This window comes from Paramisgurnus dabryanus, chromosome 6, assembly GCF_030506205.2.
Source record: "Paramisgurnus dabryanus chromosome 6, PD_genome_1.1, whole genome shotgun sequence".
NCBI lineage: Eukaryota > Metazoa > Chordata > Actinopteri > Cypriniformes > Cobitidae > Paramisgurnus > Paramisgurnus dabryanus.
In genome coordinates this window covers 21,827,032-21,846,569 of record NC_133342.1, presented here as the reverse complement: position 1 = coordinate 21,846,569, position 19,538 = coordinate 21,827,032, and the positions used below count along the sequence as shown (strand labels likewise).

At 35.5% G+C, this 19,538-nt stretch overlaps 2 protein-coding genes across 4 annotated transcripts; one reads left to right on the top strand and one right to left on the bottom strand.

Annotated features, from left to right (window-relative positions):
* Positions 1–1,942: 1,942 nt before the first annotated feature.
* Positions 1,943–11,138, bottom strand: atp1b3a (ATPase Na+/K+ transporting subunit beta 3a). The gene is made up of 7 exons (XM_065276064.2): positions 10,827–11,138; positions 7,602–7,730; positions 5,990–6,088; positions 5,311–5,498; positions 5,049–5,099; positions 3,764–3,850; positions 1,943–2,702 (listed from the first exon to the last, which is right to left on the bottom strand). Exons 1-7 carry the CDS (start codon positions 10,939–10,941, stop codon positions 2,535–2,537), a joined length of 837 nt encoding a protein of 278 aa, XP_065132136.1. The 5' UTR covers positions 10,942–11,138; the 3' UTR covers positions 1,943–2,534.
* Positions 11,139–15,476: 4,338 nt separating this feature from the next.
* On the top strand, positions 15,477–19,396 carry LOC135766685 (uncharacterized). Of its 3 annotated transcripts, XM_065276066.1 has the most exons (7): positions 15,477–15,573; positions 15,728–15,831; positions 15,968–16,135; positions 16,215–16,478; positions 17,090–17,182; positions 17,390–17,404; positions 17,891–19,396. In XM_065276066.1, exons 2-7 carry the CDS (start codon positions 15,774–15,776, stop codon positions 18,022–18,024), a joined length of 732 nt encoding a protein of 243 aa, XP_065132138.1. In that variant the 5' UTR covers positions 15,477–15,573; positions 15,728–15,773; the 3' UTR covers positions 18,025–19,396. The 3 variants fall into 3 exon arrangements, with proteins under 3 accessions (XP_065132138.1, XP_065132139.1, XP_065132137.1); XM_065276067.1 differs by lacking the exon at positions 15,477–15,573 and having other exon boundaries at positions 15,598–15,831; positions 16,215–16,473; positions 17,091–17,182; XM_065276065.1 differs by lacking the exon at positions 15,477–15,573 and having other exon boundaries at positions 15,600–15,831.
* Positions 19,397–19,538: the final 142 nt, after the last annotated feature.

The window sequence follows — 19,538 nt, the reverse complement described above, 5'->3', positions numbered from 1 at the left end:
GAATTAATCCAGTTTCAAATCTGCAAATTTTGGTTAAAGGGATAGTTCACCTTAAAATGAAAATTCTGTCATCACTTACTAATTCTCATGTTGCTCTAAACCTGTATGAATTTCTTTTTTCTTATGAACACAAAAGAAGATATTTTGAGAAATGGTGGTAAACACACAGCAGATAGTGACCATAGACTTCCATAGTAGGAATAAAAAAATATGATGAATTTAATGGGTACCGTCAACTGTGTGTTTACTATGATTTATCAAAATATTTTTTTTATCAGTTATCACAATTCTTCCAAAATATTTTTTCCTACTATGGAAGTCAATGGTCACTATCTGCTGTGTGTTTACCATAATGTCTCAAAATATCTTCTTTTATGTTCAGAAAAAAGAAATACATACAGGTTTAGAACAACATGAGGATGAGTAAATGATGACAGAATTTTCATTTTAAGGTGAATTATTACTTTAAGAGTTCAGTTTCAGGGTTTGTCTGCCATCATTTTGGTTTGAATGTGTTTGTTTCTTTGTTTTGTCAATTAAATTAGCCAGAGATAATGGCATCTAATGTTTAATCTTGCAATGCATCATGAAAATAAAACCAGATTTAATTCTGACACCTGCAAAACCTAAAAATATACCACAGATTATACTGTAAAATCAAATCACAGACTGCCTGAAAAGTTTTTGGCTGATTTCAGAGTGCCACATTTATCTTATAAGGCGATAATCTGTCTTAGACTTGCGTACTTAAATCAACCTCTAATCTCTGTAATCTCCAACCTTATTTGCAGAACCAAGACAAGCGACTCTCACCAAGCCCAACATTCACTTTTGATGTCTTTTAGGATCAATGCATAAAAACCTGTTTAAGTTTGACACTGATAAATCAGTCTGCTTCTTGTACTCATTGTACTACGTACACAGAGATAATGTGTATTTCTACACTCTATAAACCTATATTCAAATGATTATGTGACTTTGCTATATTCTGCTAATGACTGGCTTTTGATGCATAGTACCAGAAAGTTAATTTCTCAAGATGGTAAAGCTAAAGACCCTTTTAAAGACAAGCGGATCCCACCACCTCATAATCCGAATGCATCCACTAAAGCTGAAAATAAGCTTATGTGTGGTCCATGCATGGGAGGTCTTTGTGAAAGTGTTGATGTGACATAAAATGTCTATGGCAAATATTAAAATGTCTTGTTATGTGTGATCAAAACATTGATTTTAGGATGAATCAATCTCAATGTGCTTCCATTAGGGACTAATGTATGCAAAAGCTGAACATTTGTCAATGTGTGTTAAACTTCCACAGATGTTTATGCTATTAAAACCCTAAACATTCACGTTTCGTCACTGAGCCGTCACTAAATTGTAAAGATCGAGCATGTATTGACGGAGACAGATTCTAAATCTGGTAAACAAATCAGCTGTAAAGTGCTTTTTGATAGCTGTTGTCAGGAACAGACAGTGCTATCTTTAGGTGACACGGTTAAACAAATATGACATTTGGCTTTGCATAAGATGTAAGAGCAGGAATTCAAATGCAAGTACATTTAATAATGCTTTTTTGTAGAGTAATGTGTCTTCTGAAGAATCTCTTAAGATCTGGTGGTAAACATTGAGTACATTATTTTACATTTGTGCATTGGCTACCTGCAGTACTGTATGATGTATGTGTATTCCCTGGGGATTCAACCCATGACCTTTGCACTGCAAACACAATACTCTACCAATTGCTACAGCATGCTATCTGGGTTGCATGTTATGTGTGTAAATAATTAAAGAAAACTCTAGCACCATATACTCACACAATAGCAAAATTTTCGTTTTGGGGTAAACTCGCTTTAATTTCTTTTAAAAAAATAATGTTGTGTCTTAGTGCCATCATGTGGTCGATTTTGAATATAACAGACAATTTAAATCCACCACACAACTTTAGTTTTCATTTTATTTGTCAAAATAGCATTTGTTCCAAGATGTTAAATGGTTCTTAAGGCATCTGCATGTTTACCAGTTCACGCAGAGGTACATAAAATCATTTACGTTACAAATTTGGTTTCTTTTCTTATTGCAAAAATGCCACTTCAATCTTACAGTAGTTTGACATTACGATCATTAAATATATTCACAGATAGCAACACAACCACAAAAACAACCATCAAAGAGTGACTAAACCCTATCTTATCAAGCACATTGTAAACAAAAATCCCGTTTAAGGTACAATGCATTTATGTTCAAGAATTCAAAACATCTAAGGAATGCAAAGCCCAGGGTGAAATACGATTTAATTTTAAGCGTTCGCCCTGTCTTCGGTAGGAGGAGGACTTAGGCGAGAGACTAATCTGGGAACCTGCTGAGACATTTCGAATGGGACATTAACGGAAATCAATCAGTCATGCCTGGTCTATAGAGAGTTAAATCGGGACCTAGTCCTGCTGGGGACCAGCGGGAGAGCTTTGGAGGAGAACAGGGACAACAGGGAGAAATGTAGTGCAAGTTCTTCTTAAGCTTCCACAAAAGCTACCGCTTTACTCAGTCACTAGGACCTGAAAGGTGACTCGTCCGAGAAACTTGTCCCGCTCGTCGTTATTCTTAAGGTTAGATCCTTCAACCTTGCACTCTACAAAGAGGTCAGTGTTGAAGTCTTCCTTATTAAGCATCAGCTTTACCGCCACCAGAGGCTGAACATAACCCTCCTGTAGACAGAAAGTGAGAAAACGCAAAACTTTCTAAATAAGCACTTACGAAAAAAAAGAAATTTTAGGAAAATTATTTAATTGGTTATAGTTTTAAATAAAAAATAACACCCACTACAAATACAGAAATGTCATTTGATTATGTACTGATAATGTATCTTTAATCATAATACACTGTCAGAAAAAAATGGTCAAGAAATGGTCCCTAGCTGTCAATGGGGTGGTACTCTTTAAAAAAGCTCCTTACATGTACTTTTTAGGTACTGATATATATATACATTTGGTAGCAATATGTACCTCTGAGGTACTATTTTGAACTCTTTAAGTACCAAGTTGTATTTTTTAAAGGGACACTCCACTTTTTTTGAAAATATGGTCATTTTCCAGCTCCCCTAGAGTTAAACATTTGATTTTTACCGTTTTGGAATCGATTCAGCTGATCTCCAGGTCTGGTGGTACCACTTACTTTGTGTACTAAGACCGACAGAACATTTTCTAGGCAGATATGGTTAGGAACTATACTCTCATTATCAAGGACTTTGCTGCTGTAACATGGCTGCAGGAGGCGCAATGATTTTACGCAGAAGATGAAAATAGTACCCTTAGTAACTTTCAATGGCAGGGGACTATTTTCGGGCAGTGCATAATATCACTACGCCTGCTGCAGCCATGTTACAGCAGTCCTTGATTATTACGCCAGAAAAAGAGTTTAGTTCCTAACCATAGAAAATCACAACTTTTAATTTTCTGTCGGTCTTAGTACACGATATAATTACAGAAGAGTCAAGTTTTAAATAGGAAAAACTCTTTGGTTATTTTTTAGTGATGCTAATGGTCTAATCAGATTCAATGGATTGTGCTAAGCTATGCTAAAAGTGGTAGCGCCAGACCCAAAAATCGGCTGAATGGATTCCAAAACTGTAAAAATCAAATGTTTAACTCTAGGGGAGATGGAAAATGTTCAATATTTTCAAAAAAGTGGAATGTCCCTTTAAAAGGATACTGCCCCAGCGACAGCCAGGGACCATTTTTCCTGTGTATGTGCTGAGCTACACACTTACATGTGACTTTTTACCATAGTATGGGAAGTACATCCTATCAATAGTCCCTTCATTGGGAAAGTACTGCATCTGCAGAGATTTCCCACTCTGAAAAGAAGAAAGATACCATAAAAAACAACAAAAACGATGACACAGATAACTACTGAGTGAGAGTGGATGATGCAGTTTGATTAGTTTATAAACTATTGCAAGCCCCACACAGAACTATTTAGCAACTGAATACAATTGTAATCAGGTACCCAGCTTAGAGCAGAAAAAGCAGACTTTTAAAAAGTATGCCAAATGGCAAATCAAATACTGTAAGCCATGCTAAACTGATTACTATCTGCATAATGCACTAGCTGCACTTCTTAAATGTAGCATTAGGTGATCTATACTGAGGAAAGTATGCAGATATCTGGGAAAGTTTCATCCCACAGTAGATGATTCTGTACTAAATCATGCAAAGCATTAATTTGTACATTGTGGCTTACTGAAAATTACTCCCAAAGATTGACACAGCATACATTGTATAAGCATGCTCAATCTCATTGATAATTGGAAATCAAAGAGCCGGGAGAGCAAGAGACCATATTTACAGTGATCTTACCCATCACTTTACTAAGGAGTTCAACTGGCAGCATGCAATAGAGAGATGAGAGAAAAACAATGAAAAGAAAAGAGAAAAATAAAAAAACACATGTGAGAGAGGATGGACTGACAAGTCCAGACAGGTAACACAACACATTACAAAGCTTAAAGCTGAAATCCATGAGAAAAATTCATAATAAAATGATAATTAACAAGCATTCAAGTTTTAAAGTGTGAAGTTTTCGAGAGCAATCAACTTTCTATATTAAGTTCCCGCTTTTGTTGTCTTACACTTATATAGTTTAATTTCATATTCCTTATAGGTTGAGATGATGCCCAGTGAGCCGGTTAATATGATAATGTCAAACTCCCTGAGATGTTTATGTAGGTGAGGAAGACCCCTTGGGAGGAACCAAGTCTCAGCAGGAGGAGCTCATCTTTATTTGGCTGGCTCATTTTTAAGTAAACATTAAAGAAGCCGCTATTATCTTAATCTTATAGTTTCTGTTTGCCTGATAGCCTGCTCATCCTTTGTTTATTTTCATTTTCTATACTTTAACAAATTTCAGCTTTAAATGATAAAAACACCACAGATACAAACATTCACATAACTACACAGTTACATTATAAACAATATAGGTTATGTCTGTAAGAAATACAAACCAGTCTATGGTTTTAACCTGCACTCATATTAAACTGGTTTAAAGTTGTTCACCTTTGATGTGCAGTTAATGTATGGATCTCCAGCTGGCTTAAGACCGATGATCTGAAGGTTAAAAAAAATTAAACAACATCAGCCTGATATACCTACTGTCAATAAACAAAACATACAGCCTTTTATTAAGTATTTTCAGAAGGTCATTGCAAATACTCAGCCGTTTGTTAAATGTTTGGATTAGTGTCAATTGTATAATACTATTTGATCATGCATTTATGAATTACAATGAACTGTAGTGTATATATGCAAGGTCACTCACTCTGTTCATTTTGACAATTACACATGGCTTTCCCTCGGCATAACCAAAGGTGGTGTCCTCCATACCAGAGCACTGGTGAAGGACACTCCTCCTGAACTGACACACTTTCTTCAGAGGTTCACCATCCTGTTCAGAGAACTGACCCGCCATACACAAGTCATTTTTGGCCTGCTCTGAATCATTATACCCTGGGCATGAAAAAAAGGGAAATTATTCATTATAATCTCATTTAAAAAATATCTCTCATCCAAAAAAAATAAAACAATTGACCAAAACTGGAGAATAAAAACATGGGACATTTAACATATGTTTAGGCTCAACACACGGCACAGATTGTATCATTTCAACATGACAGTTTAAACTACTGATAGGTTATCCTGTGCAGCTAGGTCACTTTTTAAGAACACAAACATTATTGTTTGTGAGGTATTGTTGAATAAAAAAGGGAAACTAAAGGATCAATCTAAATATGTTACAGATAATGGATTTACCATACTTTATTTAGCGTCTATTACTAATGAAGACAAAAACAGCCAAAACAAAACTCTAATACTCAGTCCAGACCTGTAAACAGCAAAGCCTCACATTCCAGTTAAGATAACACTGTGTGCATGTATTAATGGTTTGTGTGCATCTTTCCAAATCTGTGCAACAAGATTAAAACAGTTACAACACTTACGCTGCAGAAGTGATTCAAGATGCTGGACATACTGGCCATATTCAAGAGGATTTGACCTGTTAAAAACTATATTCAAAGAGTTGGGCCTGATAACCAACCCTGCAAAAACAAGAGAGTAAGTCATGAATGAACTGATCTAGTTTAATATAATATGTGACCCTGAAACACAAAAGCATATGTAGCATGGGTATACTGTATTTGTAGCAATAGCCAAATATACATTGTATGTTTTTTTATGTCAAAAATCATTAAGATATATATTCTATATATTATACTTCCATTTTTTTGAGTGGATGAACTGTTAAGGACTTACAGGGGACATTTCACAAGAAATGGTGTCCCCAGAGTCTGTATGTGAATTTCTAGCTCAAAATATAGATAATTTATTAAAACATGTTAAAATTGTCACTTTGTAGGTCTGAGCAAAAAAATGTTTGGGTGTCCTTTAAAATGCAAATGAGCTGATCTCTGCACTAAATAGCAGTGCTGTGGTTGGATAGTGCAGATTACGGGACAATATTATTATCCCCTTCTGACATCACAAGGGGAGCCAAATTACAATGACCTATTATTTCACATGCTTGCAGAGAATGGTTTACCAAACTTAGTTACTGGGTTGATCTTTTTCACATTTTCTAGGTTAGTAGAACCACTGGGGACACAATTATAGCACTTAAACATGGGAAAAGTCAGATTTTCATGATATGTTCCCTTTAATTTGGGCAACTTTAAAGGAGACTGTTTGCACCATCAGATTCTAGATTCTAAAAAAAATGTATTTCTGTAACATATTCTCATATCCTAACAAACCATACAACGGAACTCTAATTTATTCATCAGCTTTCAGGACATATAAGTCTCAATTTAAAAAAAAAATGGACCCTTGTCATGCTTTCTGTTACGATTCTCCAGAAAGGAAAGAGAGAGAGAACCCAGGCGCAGGCTTAGATGAACACTAAGCAGACTTTATTTAAACAAAACACAGAATCAAAAGACCTACGAGGGGGCAAAACAGGGTCAACACAATATTAAAGACTAACAAAACAAAGAACCTGACAAAACTTCTCTTAACAATATTCTTATTATACAAGAAGACTTGCACAGGCATGTGACAAAATGAATCAGCACAAGACAGGAAACATAAGGGCATTAAATAAGGAAGGAAATTAAGAGGGCAACAGGTGACAATGATGAAACAATAACAAGGTGATTAACGTGGAGACGAGGGGACCGTGGTCAGTAGACGAGACATGGAAGCACATTGCATAAATAAAGGCTATGTGCTACCACACAAAACATGGTCTGTCATGATCCTGCCTCAAGACTAAAAGTTAAACAAGGACAAGAGGGCAAAATAATGACACTAGGTCATATATTAGGTAGAGGGTTCTTCAGTAAATGAAGAGTTTGGTTCCAAAACAAGATTTGTTAAAACATGTTTTATTATTATGTTATCATGTTTTAATTGTGTTTTATTGTGCTACTAGAGTTATCTCATTTTGGAACAAAACTGTTCAAATGCTTAACTAGTATCAACAAATGCTTTTTCTATTATTTATATACATTATTCTAAACTTTCAACAGCTGTACAATGAACACAACCTGAACTCACCTGGGGATGCAACACGATCTCGATACTTTGGTGCATCGTCATTAAGCATCTGAAGCATAACCCACATTGTGAAGGCAAACATAGCAGCCAAGAAGCCATAGAAGACCAGGTAAAAAAGAAGAATGAGACCTTGAAAGAAAGTTTAAAAATAAATAATTTTCCTTGTTCAGCAGAACTGAATTGATTAAAAATAACAACTCACATTAACCAGTCATACTTTTGAACTGTATAAAATATACAGATATTCAACAACTTACTTTCATCTAATTGAAAACAATAAATAAATAATACAAATCACAATTTTAGTTTAAGATGTTTTATTGACATGGGGAAAACTTTACATTTAAGTCAAAGAAGTAAAAGTCATTAAAATGTTCTGTATTTTGAAACAATCATGTATTGGGTGTATTTTTTTGTATATTGTGTATATACTGTATTGTGTTTTTTGAATAATGTTGGTATTTACCGTTTATACACCGCATTTGACAAATCTCAAGTTGCATTACTACACTTCTGATCTGATCTATGGTGGTGTGATTTTAATTTAATGGAGTAAAAGTATCAACAAATGAAACAAGTGAAAAATTACTATACGCAGCATAAAATAAAACATTAAAAAACATCAAAAGTAAAACAAATTTTAATTGTCATTGTAAAGAAACCCATGTGAAACCTGTTTTTCTTAATAAGGTTTTTCAAACCTCCTGTTTTGAACAGAGGTTTGGTGAGGCGCGAAAACGAAATCCCACAGGCTACGTCACGGGTCGGGCCCCAAAGGCGTACCGCTGGTGTACTGAACGTTGTCAATATTGAAGTCTATCTTCAAAAGAACCAGAAATGTGTTTGCTCTGTTTGCCTTGGGCTTTATGCAGGGCCGGCGCCACGAGGGGGCGTGAGGGGGCGTCGCCCCCTCACTGGCACTATCCCGCCCCCTCAGATCACCATTAATGTTGAATGGGATTTTAATGATAAAATGCGCTATTTAAAAATCACGTTTGCCTTGTGTATTGTCTTCCTAAAGGGAATTTTAAAGTCTAATTATTTAACAAAACAAAAAAACAAGTGTGCATGTATTCTACCGTGACACACGCCCACTCATGTATAGCCTATAGGCTTGTTCGAATTCATCAGGCGAAGACGTCAAAATGCCGCGAGAGCGAGACGAAACGACACTTAGTATGATTTCTCGAATCGTTCTCGCGGTACTTTGACGTCATGTGGTTGTTGGTTCTTGCAGCCGCGCCTGAAGTTGAACAAGTTTGTGTTGACGGCTTGAGGCACGCCGACAATGAGCCCGCGTTCTGAGTCTCAGAGGGAAATCAAGATGTCGAAGTGGGAAATTATATAAAAATTTACAGACAGGAGTGTGAGAGTGACCTGGGCCTGCCCTGTAGCAATGGATATATGGAAAATAGCATTGGAAGTTCTACAAACCGGACTCCGGATTGTCACACATCAATTAATGCCGTGGCGTGAATTATCGGAGCATTTCAGGTGCAAAGATCCAAATATTCGGCTGTCATTAAGTCAATTCGGGCACCATGAACTTCAGCCAGACTGTACATAGTTTTGAAAAGTTCAGATGTTCATGTTCTTCAGCATCCTTGCAAGTCAACGTACAACCAACAGCCTATTATTATTGTTCTGCATTTAACGTTAAAGGTAAGCCTGTACGATCTCTCTCTCTCTCACACACACCTGTTTATCAGGAGTAAATAGATAAAAAACAGACATTGTTAAATTTATAATTAACGAATTTGAATTAGCCTATCCTACAGCATAGCTGTATATGTAAACGAGTTATTGCCATTTTGCTGTGGTTCTCTAGCTGCTTAATCGCTAGCTTGGTGCATTACTTGTGGCAGTTAAAATAACTACGTTATATGATCAAATTGAACCAAAATGTTGATAAAATGTTGCGTTTGGACCGTTTTTGGGCTGAAAACCATCAACTCTATTTGCCAACACTGCCCCCCACCATTACGTAAAATGTATTTCTACCTCTGGGTCTGAACTTCTAATGAGTAGTGTTGTGCTAATATGTGACGTTACGTATGCGTTTTTTTGTTGTTGTTGTTGTATTGTTCAGAGCTCTGTACGTTGCTCACTATAGCTGTAGTTTTTGTGGTTGTATTACAGAGATGTTTGTTTATAACACTTTAAAACTTAATGTACCAAACCTATGTATTTTCTAGCTGGGGGAATTATATGCATTCATGTGATCGCCCCCTCTGGTATTTTAGACGCCCCCTCATCAGCGCTCGGCTGGCGCCGGCACTGGCTTTATGAAATTTAAATACTTTATTTGGACTAATTTAAACCATCTTATCAATATTTAAACCTGGTATTATAAGCCAAAACGTATAAACTGAATTGACTAGATAGGCCTTTGCACAATAAAAACAAGAGAAGGTTTATGACACATTTCATTCAATTGAGGAGCACATCTTAATTCTTACAAGAAGTGTTGACTAGAAAATATTTATGTATGAAGAGCAAGGGGTAAAAACATCGAATTGAACTCCTTCATTTTATTTATGCTACAAACACGTTTTACGGCAAAAAGCTCAAACAAAACCTCTATTCTGATAAATAAAAAATGATGAAAACCACACTATTGTCTAGAAATGCGTATATAATACGGACGTATGTTTGCGTTTCTTTTATTTAACTCTACAGGGAATGGTCACAATATGCCGAGAAAAACACGCGACGTACCAAATTGTAGCAAAACACTGGCGAGATGTGGACGGTGGTCGCTTAATTACAATTTATTTGACGACATAATCAACTGAATTGAAAATGAACGTAATTTAACAGCACATCTACTATAAAAACTGATATTGAACCGAATTTTTAGATTGTATTGAGTAATACATTTGTTATTGCAATTGATTCAAGATTAATTGACCAAATTAATTCAGTCTTGCCCCTGTATTCACTAAATTGTCACTAATGTCATCAATGTGAGAGCTGATGACATCAAGATGCATCCGATAACAGATTTCGTCATTTTTCAGTGCACAGGGGAATCTCCATTCATTGACTCTAATAAGGTCCTCTCTATCCCAGTCTAACAAAATGTGCCTAACGTTATATGTCGTTTCTTTTCTTGGTAATTGTTTTTCCTGTGAGAATTTATAAAAAAAAGCTACAAGACACATGAACATGCAGGCATCCAATGCTCAGCTAAATGATGTGAAAATATTTTCAAGTAGTACCTACCCCAGTTTTTACCAGTCCGACCGATGAATTCTCCAGTTCGTGGATTGTAGATCGCGTCTTTCCAGCTGCTCTCAGGCTCTTTGCCTTTATCTGGGTTTTCAATCTTATTAGACATGATGTTTTTGGGTTAGATTTGACGTAACCGACGAGAGAAAAAGTCTAGTAAAAGCCCTTATCTAATAAGGCTAAAATCAGTGGGCTGATGCCCCGATGGAAGAGCTGCAAACCTCCGACTTCTAGCGTCTCCAAATATACTGCTGTGCAATTCTGATCCTCGCTCCCCAAAAACCAGATCAACAGCAGCATGTCGTGGGGGAGGGAGCCCAGGCAGAGGTTTGGCGCATGCGCAAAATTTGCAAGCCGAAAATTTAGATTTTAAAATGGCATAAAAGATTATTGTATTATATGTATTTTATTTTGTATTTATTTAAATGTATTATTCAAGTGTTACATATTTATGGTTTGGTCTGATATGACAAAGAATTGATTAACCATAAAAAAATGATGTAAAAACAAATGTAAATATATGACATACATTTTTCCTAGTGTGTTAACCTGGTAGGCTCAGAAATTGACTGTTTTGGGTGCATTTTATGTGGAAGGTTGGTTACATACTTATTTAGGTAAATGTCCTAACAGCTGCATATGTAAATACAATGTTTCAATTTTAATAAAATGCAAACATGGTAAAATTTTCACCAGGTTCACAGTATTACAATTCTGGGTTGTTGTTACACATGAATTGGTTGTGTAATAACCCAGTAGTTGAGTTGCAACAATCCAGCACTGGGCCATTTTTAACCCATCGGTGTGTTCTGTCTAATATTTAACCAGCATGTTTAAAAAAATGCTTAAAAAACACCAGTTCCACATGATTGAATTTAGTTTTCTTAAAATTAATTTAAAAAAAAAAACTTGTTGGATCTACGTAATTCAATTATGGACACCGGTTCAACATGATTGAATCAAGTTTTCTTAAAATGAAATTAACATTCCTTAATGATTAATTGATTAATCAATCATGCACTGTAAAAAAATTCTGTAGAAATTACAGTGTTACTTGCAGCTGGTTGCCGGTAACTTACCGTAGATTTAAATTTATGTTATTTACTGGCAAGAGTTTGTTCAAAGTTAAATACATTTCAAATATTAAAGGACAAGTTCGGTATTTTAGACTTAAAGCTCTGTTTTCAGATTGTTTATGGTGAAATAGATTGGTTTTGACTGAAATTTCGACATTTGCGGCTGCCCTGAGATTTTTCGCGTGTTTGTGTTTCACCTTACACAGGGCCGCCTTAACCTAATGTGAGGCCCTGGGGCTGAGGGGTTTTGGAGGCCCCCCATACCCTCAATTTATAGTCTCATTAAAAAAAAAATTAGTGTAATATCTAGGTAATCTACATCTCATAATGCATTAGTTTCTTTCAATACATAAAACAGTGAGTTTTACATCTTTGACCCAAAAAACACCATAATATCTTTATTAACATAACACTGAGCCCACTTGATCATAAACACAAGACACTTAACAACCACACACAGCAACTTGGTGAAAATAAAACCAAAATGTGTGAGAGTATATATGTTTATAAGCTTTATAGTTTTTGGAATATACAAATTTGCAGAAAATTGCCACTCACTAACTAAATGCTCAGCACAGTTTAAAAAATATAAGAAGTTAAAGTTAGTTTTAAAGTGAAAATGCATTAATGTTAACAAAGATAAGTCTTTATAGACAGAATCTTGTTTTTTAATCAGTTATTTAATTTATAGGCTATTGAAGATATAGTATGCATTGTATTTAGTATTTATGCATACTACGCATGTAAAACGAACACGTATGAATATGCACAAAACAGACAGGGAACATACCTGTATATAAGATCTTTAGATAAGGAGATTATAAATATGGATGGTGCTATCAGGGGATGATCATTTGAGATGGTCTTGTCGCGCTTTGACTTGCACATTTACCGTTGCGTTGTCTTTCTAAACCAACAGATGAGTGTACTGTGAGCTAACGTTGCGTCAAACTACAGCGCTCCAGCTGCGCACGCGTCACTGATATAAACGCAAATAAACTTAAACTTTATAACAACTAACAGCATTATGTGCGGGAACTCCTTTCTTTATTTGGCGGCACAGTATCTTGCGCACAGTTGGAGAGACTTCTGCATGCCAGAGACTCAGCTGCGCGAGCACAGAGAGAGCGAGCGAGCGCGCGCGAAATAGAGAGAGACCTGCACCTCAGTGCTTATTATGAAATTTCAGAAATTACTCTTTCATTTGTTGGTGGATTATTTCCCGTTTCTCTGTCACACTCACTCTAATCCAAGTTGACAACGCGCACTTAATTACATTACGCGGAATAGAAAAATCTGTTACGTCTGATATTTTATTTCACGGTAAGTTACCACGGACCAATCAGCAGCCATGTAACGTGCAGTTAGAGTGATTGACAGATAACCTGGCAAGTTACAAAGCAATATGAACGTGAACTTGGGAGGCCCCTGAACTTGGGAGGCCCCTGGGTTTCAGCCCAGGTTAAAGCCCTGTTTTCAGATTGTTTATGGTCAAATAGAATGGTTTTGACTGAAATTTTGACATTTTCGGCTGCCCTGAGAATTTTCGCGTGTTTGTGTTTCAGCTCAGACCTCTACAATGGGTTTAATGGTGCACTGGAACAATCCTTCCTAAAATGCATTAAACTTTCGTTTACAAAGACGAGAAACTCACCGAGTGGTCAGGGGTGTTCACTGATATGCTCACACAAAAATCGCTGCAAAAGATGCTTTCCAACAGCTGTTTTAGCATTCGTTGTTAACTTGTGGACCTATTTCCCCAAACGCCTCACACCCGTACATTCTTCCGCTTAGAGCTTGAATAATAAACACTCCAGCCCAGGTGGTGGCGCTAATCCGCCATTGCCAATTGCAAGAATAGAAACAAAGTTCCTGGCGCGGAGTAATACCGTACCTCACAGGACATCTAATACGAGTTGGTAAAAACTACGATAAAACCTGTTGGAATGCGTTTTTTGCAGCGATTTTTGTGTGAGCATACCAGTGAACACCCCTGACCACTCAGTGAGTTTCATGTCTTTGTAAACGAAAGTTTAATGCATTTTAGGAAGGATTGTCCCAGTGCACCATTAAACCCATTGTAGAGGTGTGAGATGAAACACAAACACGCGAAAATTCTCAGGGCAGCCGAAAATGTCGAAATTTCAGTCAAAACCATTCTATTTCACAATAAACAATCTGAAAACAGGGCTTTAAGTCTAAAATACCGAACTTGTCCTTTAACAAGTCTTTATCTTTACAGAATAAAACTATACAATAACAGCCTCATGCAAAGCATTCTGGGAACCAGAAATTATAATCAACCTTTTTCTGTTTTTTGCTTCAGATTTTGTTTTCCACAATGCTTGATGCTATTATTTTAGTTTTACTCATATTTAGGTCATTTTGTTTGTGTTGGTTTATTAATAATTTCATTAAAGATTTGTTTAACTATGTGTTGTTTTCTCTATCTCCAGGAAACTGTACTAAAACTTTTCAACTAATAAGACACTATTAACCTAAACCCTCCTCCCTTTTACTGCTGTTTAATTTTATCACACCTGTGTTCATCTCTTTAAGTCACATTAGAGCATTTAATGCAGTGCCTCTTCTGTTACTTTCTTTCTTTTCAGGGTATTTAACTTTCATTAGCACTAATGATGTTGTAGATTAAAGTGTCTGTGATGAATAAATGTAAACAAACACACACACACACACACACACACACACACGCACGCACGCACGCACGCACGCACGCACGCAAGCACGCAGGCACGCACGCACACACACACACATGTTGGCATATGTGGTTTACAGGGACAATTCCATAGACACCATGCATTTTATACTGTACAAACTCTATTCTATTCCCTTACCAACCTCAGTCCCCCAGTCTTTAATCTATGAATAAGCACCATTTTTTAAAGATTTTCAGTTTACGGTGGGACTTCGTGTTTACCCTGTTTATAGCATATAAACATGTCATTATACACTAAACCACATATACCAACTCACACACATTGTTTAAGGCTAATGCAAATGGTCTACTTTTTTTTCTTATTCAACCAGCATACATCTTCGGCTCTGCTGGTATTTTGCCATATATGGTTATGCTTGCTTCTTTGCTCTCTGGCTTATTTCTACAGAAATATATAACTAAAGCTGGTAAGATATGTCTGTGTATTGATTAATCATTACCAGTAACAGTGTCAGAAAGCTGATCATGGATGAATTTAACTGATTGACTTCCAGTTGATGTTGTTTGCTTTTAAAAAGTGTTAAAATCATTTGAATTAAGTATTTCATGGTGTGTGGTTACTTCAACTTTCATTTTAACTATTGTATTTTATTATAACTATTGTAAAATGTGTAATTGTGTTTGTAACATAAAAATGAAAATTTGTAACATTAAATCAAAATAAATTAAAGCAATTAAATAAATTGCTCAAATAGAGAAATAACTACTACAAAATACACGATTGGTTTAAAATTTTAAACCAGAAATGTGATAATCTAAATCATCTTAGAAACAGCAACCCAGCTGATTTGGTTAAAAGGGCGGGAGAGCACAAAAAGTGAACTCAGCATTGTTTTCATAGCTGTTAAATGTCAACCTCGGGTCAGTGTTTGTAGGCAGTTTCACCCTGTTGTGAGAAGACCCTTCTCAGAGATCCAGCCAATGACAGGCAAGTGCTCTTAGGCAACCTACTTAAGACTGTGTATTGTGGATATGCGCTTCTGTGTTTGCGCATCGCGTTTTTTTATTGACCGTGTAAATGATAATGAAAGAAAGAGAAACTGAAACACAGTGCATTACAAACAAACTGTTATCATCGCCAGACGCCAGGCACCAACAAACCTGACTGTGCTGTTTGCCTTCGAAGAAATGATCTTCGTTTTAACTCTTGCTTTGCTCCTGACTTTGTCCTGGGGTCTTCCCAAGGGTAAGTCTTTCATCCTCTTATAGAAAATAGTTGTCATACACCGAGTATATGTTTCTTTAATTTTGCTTTCGCTTTATTATCTGTTTCTCATAAACAAAAACTTAAACCTGTCTTTCTGTACCATGTATTTTGTTAGATCTTGTAATTCAGTTCGAGCGCAGTGTATTGATGAACGGCACTGTGGTGGAGAGAATCATTGTCAACGGCGCGTTTGACAGTTATTTAAAGGGACAGCATCCTGTTGTCAGACCAATTAAAGATGAAGCTCTTAGGATGATCGTGGAGCGTGATCGTGCAACAACAAGTACACGATATTTGTGCAATAATTAAAGGACAGTATCGCGCAGTCACTATACGGTACAATGACTTGTTTATCTTTTCAGACAATTGCACGTATATGCGTTTAAGAGAATGCAACCTGCGTGGCTATGAAGTCCTCAGACTGTCCGACCGGTTTCAGAGGAATGGACGAGATTATCTGGTGTTAGAGCCACAAGCTGATTCGTGGACCGTGTTGGTCCCTGAGGCGAATGATCTAAAGAAAACATGGGCGCTGGAGACTGACCTCACGCGCCTTGAGAAAACTCATTTGAAAGAAGATTGCGAGGAGTTCGTTAAACAAATGCATGACAAGCAGAACCATGAGGGTAAACTTTTATTAACATCATTTGTAAAGGTTTGAAAATACATGAAACTTATTTCATGCACTGTAAAAATATGCAACATTTTTGTCAAATTAACATATATTTGTAAACAATTTCAACTTGATTTATAAGTTAGTTAAACTTTTCACAAGCCAAAACTTAAAAAAATTGGTTAAATTGACTTGCAAAACCAAGTTGTTTTAACTTTATGCTTTATGAATTATTTAACGTCCTAGATAATGATTTCATACCAAACCTAACCACTAGTTTATTTTTCATGATATATTTCTTGGCATGTAGCAGTTGGATAAAAGCAAGGATATTTTTTACAGAGACATAATTCCTTATCCTGTTACATAATTGGTTGAATGTCCTTTAAAATGATTGTGAAGACAGATATTTTTATTGCGGTAACAGAATTGTTTGTGGATATGTGTCTTAAATGGGGCATGGCAAAATCTGAAGTTTGTTTATACTTCACCTTTTGACGGAGAGCCATATTATACAATTCTGCTGCATTTGTAAACCATTAAAAGTGTTAATGTCATAGATTTTAATGTCTGATAAGCACGGTGTACACAATGGTATTAAGTTTCCTATGTAATATTTTTCAGAGCTTGAAGTGTTGAGAGTTGTTGCTCCAGTTTTTACCACAGCTGTCTTCTTTGGATTTGTTTTTACAAGCATTCTCATGTTCAAGCGGCAGGGTGAGTATACTGCTGTAATCATGTGCTTTGTCACATGCTGATTTTGGTGAAAATTGCTCAAACTTACCATATAAAGTCTAAATACTAGTGAAATTGATAATAAGATATTACAGCGTTCCAGTTGATAAGTAACAGTGTTGGCTGTCAGATGTAACAAGTGCTTTTATTCCTCTTTCTTTTTTGTTCTTCCTCATTTGCTTGATTCAGGTCAACATCCAGGTGGTAAGCTGATTTATGTTGTATGCCAAATATTTAAATTGCTACAATTACTGCAATATACAGTGAAGGTGTACAGTACAGATTAAATATTGACAATGGCTGAAGTGCTCTATGAATTGAATGGTAATTTAGGTTTTTTAGTCAGAGATACTACTGTGTAGTGTGCCATGTACCTTTACCTAGTAAAACTCTAGAATTTTTGCTAAAATAATAATATCATTATCTAATAACCTGTGGCTGAATTGATTTAAATCTTAGTAAAATTGTGGGCCTTTTAAAAGTGCACAGTGTTGTAATCAAATACAGCTGAACATAATTTTCCATGAAGAGGTATTTTAACACCCACATGTTTATGTTTTTATGTAATTTAATATGTAAACAGAGATGTATTACAACCGGATGTAGTTTTTTAAGCATTCAGTTATATGAAAAATGTGCATCCACGTGTCTTTATAATGGTGTTCTTCTTTTCATTTTATGGATTCCCAGGTGTTATAGGCTCAATTATACATTATCCAGCCCATCATCATGATGTTCCATTATTTGGACAGAAGTCCAGCACAGAGACAGAGATAAAACAACAAGTTACTCCAATGCTGAAGGGTCTCTGTCAGCAGAGTTAAGTCACAAATGATCAATTACCAAACCTGCCCCACCACATTCATCTGTCTGTACTGGCTCCTATGTGATTAGAGCTGACAAAAAAGACTAAAGCACATTCTTTAAGTATTTTTGTAGTTAGGGAATTTTAACTGTTTTTAATTTTTATAGGAAAAAAATTAGCACGAGGCAATCTTGAAATATTACAAGTATTAATATAAACAATAGGGTGCTGTTGCAACATGCAAAAGTCTGTATATGGCTGTTAATTGTGTAAATGTACATTTCTTTTCTTTATTTTTTGAGGTTCCAAGATATTCGTGTAAAACATAACAAATAATCAGTTTTAATAAGGTTGTATTTGTTAACATTTATGTATTAGCTAACATGAACTAACAATGTACAATACTGTCACAGCATTTATTAATCTTAGTTCATGTTCATTTCAGCATTTAATACATTTTAAAATAAAAGTTACTGTGTAACAAAAGTAACTAACATTAGTTAATGCACAATGAACTAACTTGAACAACTGTTTTGGCATCAACTAACAATATCAAAGGATATGAAATGCTGATAAACTATTGCACACAGTTAGTTCATTGTTAGCTAATGCTTATTTATCAATGTTAACAAATACAACCTTATTGCAAAGTGTTACCATATTAATTGTGCTTCCTTGTTTTATGACTAATATCATGTTGGAATCCATCTGCACATTTTTTTTTATACATATTTGTCTTTACCAGACACCTGCTGTACATTAATTGCAATTAAATAAAACTTTACCTTGTATGTATGTTACCATGTCTGTGAAATCCAGGCTAAAGTCTCAGAATCTATTATTAAAGTAGGAGGATCAAAGGTAAATTTTAGTCATTGATTTTACATTGATTTCAATATTTGTAATAGCCCTACTTGGTCAATATTAAAGATATCAATGTTATTTTCACAGAATGTTTTTTGCAAAATTGTGTAGGATGATTATATGTAGAAAACAGTAAATCACACAAAAAAAAATGACTTTAGCTGGGTTTTCACAGACATGGTCACATATATTTAATCTGATCTAATAAAGTAATTCTGCATTTTGTTTATTACAAATGTATTTTGTGCAATAAAAGTAACTGCATAACCAAATTCATGCTTTATCTTATATCTAATAAAGGCAATCTGCTAATATACGTATTCAGCTAATGTCAAATAAACACTGAGTTCATTTTAAAGTGTAAACAGATATGTTTACACAATGGACTGGTGAACTGCAATTATCTTTTGAAATGTTTACAATGGTCTTTAGTTTATCATGTTACATCATTCACATAGACCCTAGTGGTAGGTCTAGCTCACTATAAAGTGTGTTGGTCGTACAGTTCTGGGGTTTTAAAAATACCATAACGAGTGATTAACATGTGTATTTTTAAAGTACTAATAAAGTAGATTTTTACAGTATATATGTTTTTATTTACACATATATATATTCATCTTTTCAGTGTTTGTATCGGAACGCTGTTACGATGTGACATCATGAGTTTCC

What these genes read in the sequence shown, in the direction of transcription:
- LOC135766685 (XM_065276066.1), top strand. Translation starts at nt 15,774, where the DNA reads ATGATCTTCGTTTTAACTCTTGCTTTGCTCCTGACTTTGTCCTGGGGT. An exon ending in GTCCTGGGGTCTTCCCAAGG is followed by an intron (nt 15,832 to 15,967) that starts GTAAGTCTTTCA and finishes GTATTTTGTTAG; the next exon opens with ATCTTGTAATTCAGTTCGAG. An exon ending in GCGTGATCGTGCAACAACAA is followed by an intron (nt 16,136 to 16,214) that starts GTACACGATATT and finishes TTATCTTTTCAG; the next exon opens with ACAATTGCACGTATATGCGT.
- atp1b3a (XM_065276064.2), bottom strand. Translation starts at nt 10,941, where the DNA reads ATGTCTAATAAGATTGAAAACCCAGATAAAGGCAAAGAGCCTGAGAGC. An exon ending in AGATCGTGTTGCATCCCCAG is followed by an intron (nt 6,089 to 7,601) that starts GTGAGTTCAGGT and finishes TTGTTTTTGCAG; the next exon opens with GGTTGGTTATCAGGCCCAAC. An exon ending in ACATTAACTGCACATCAAAG is followed by an intron (nt 3,851 to 5,048) that starts GTGAACAACTTT and finishes TCTTCTTTTCAG; the next exon opens with AGTGGGAAATCTCTGCAGAT.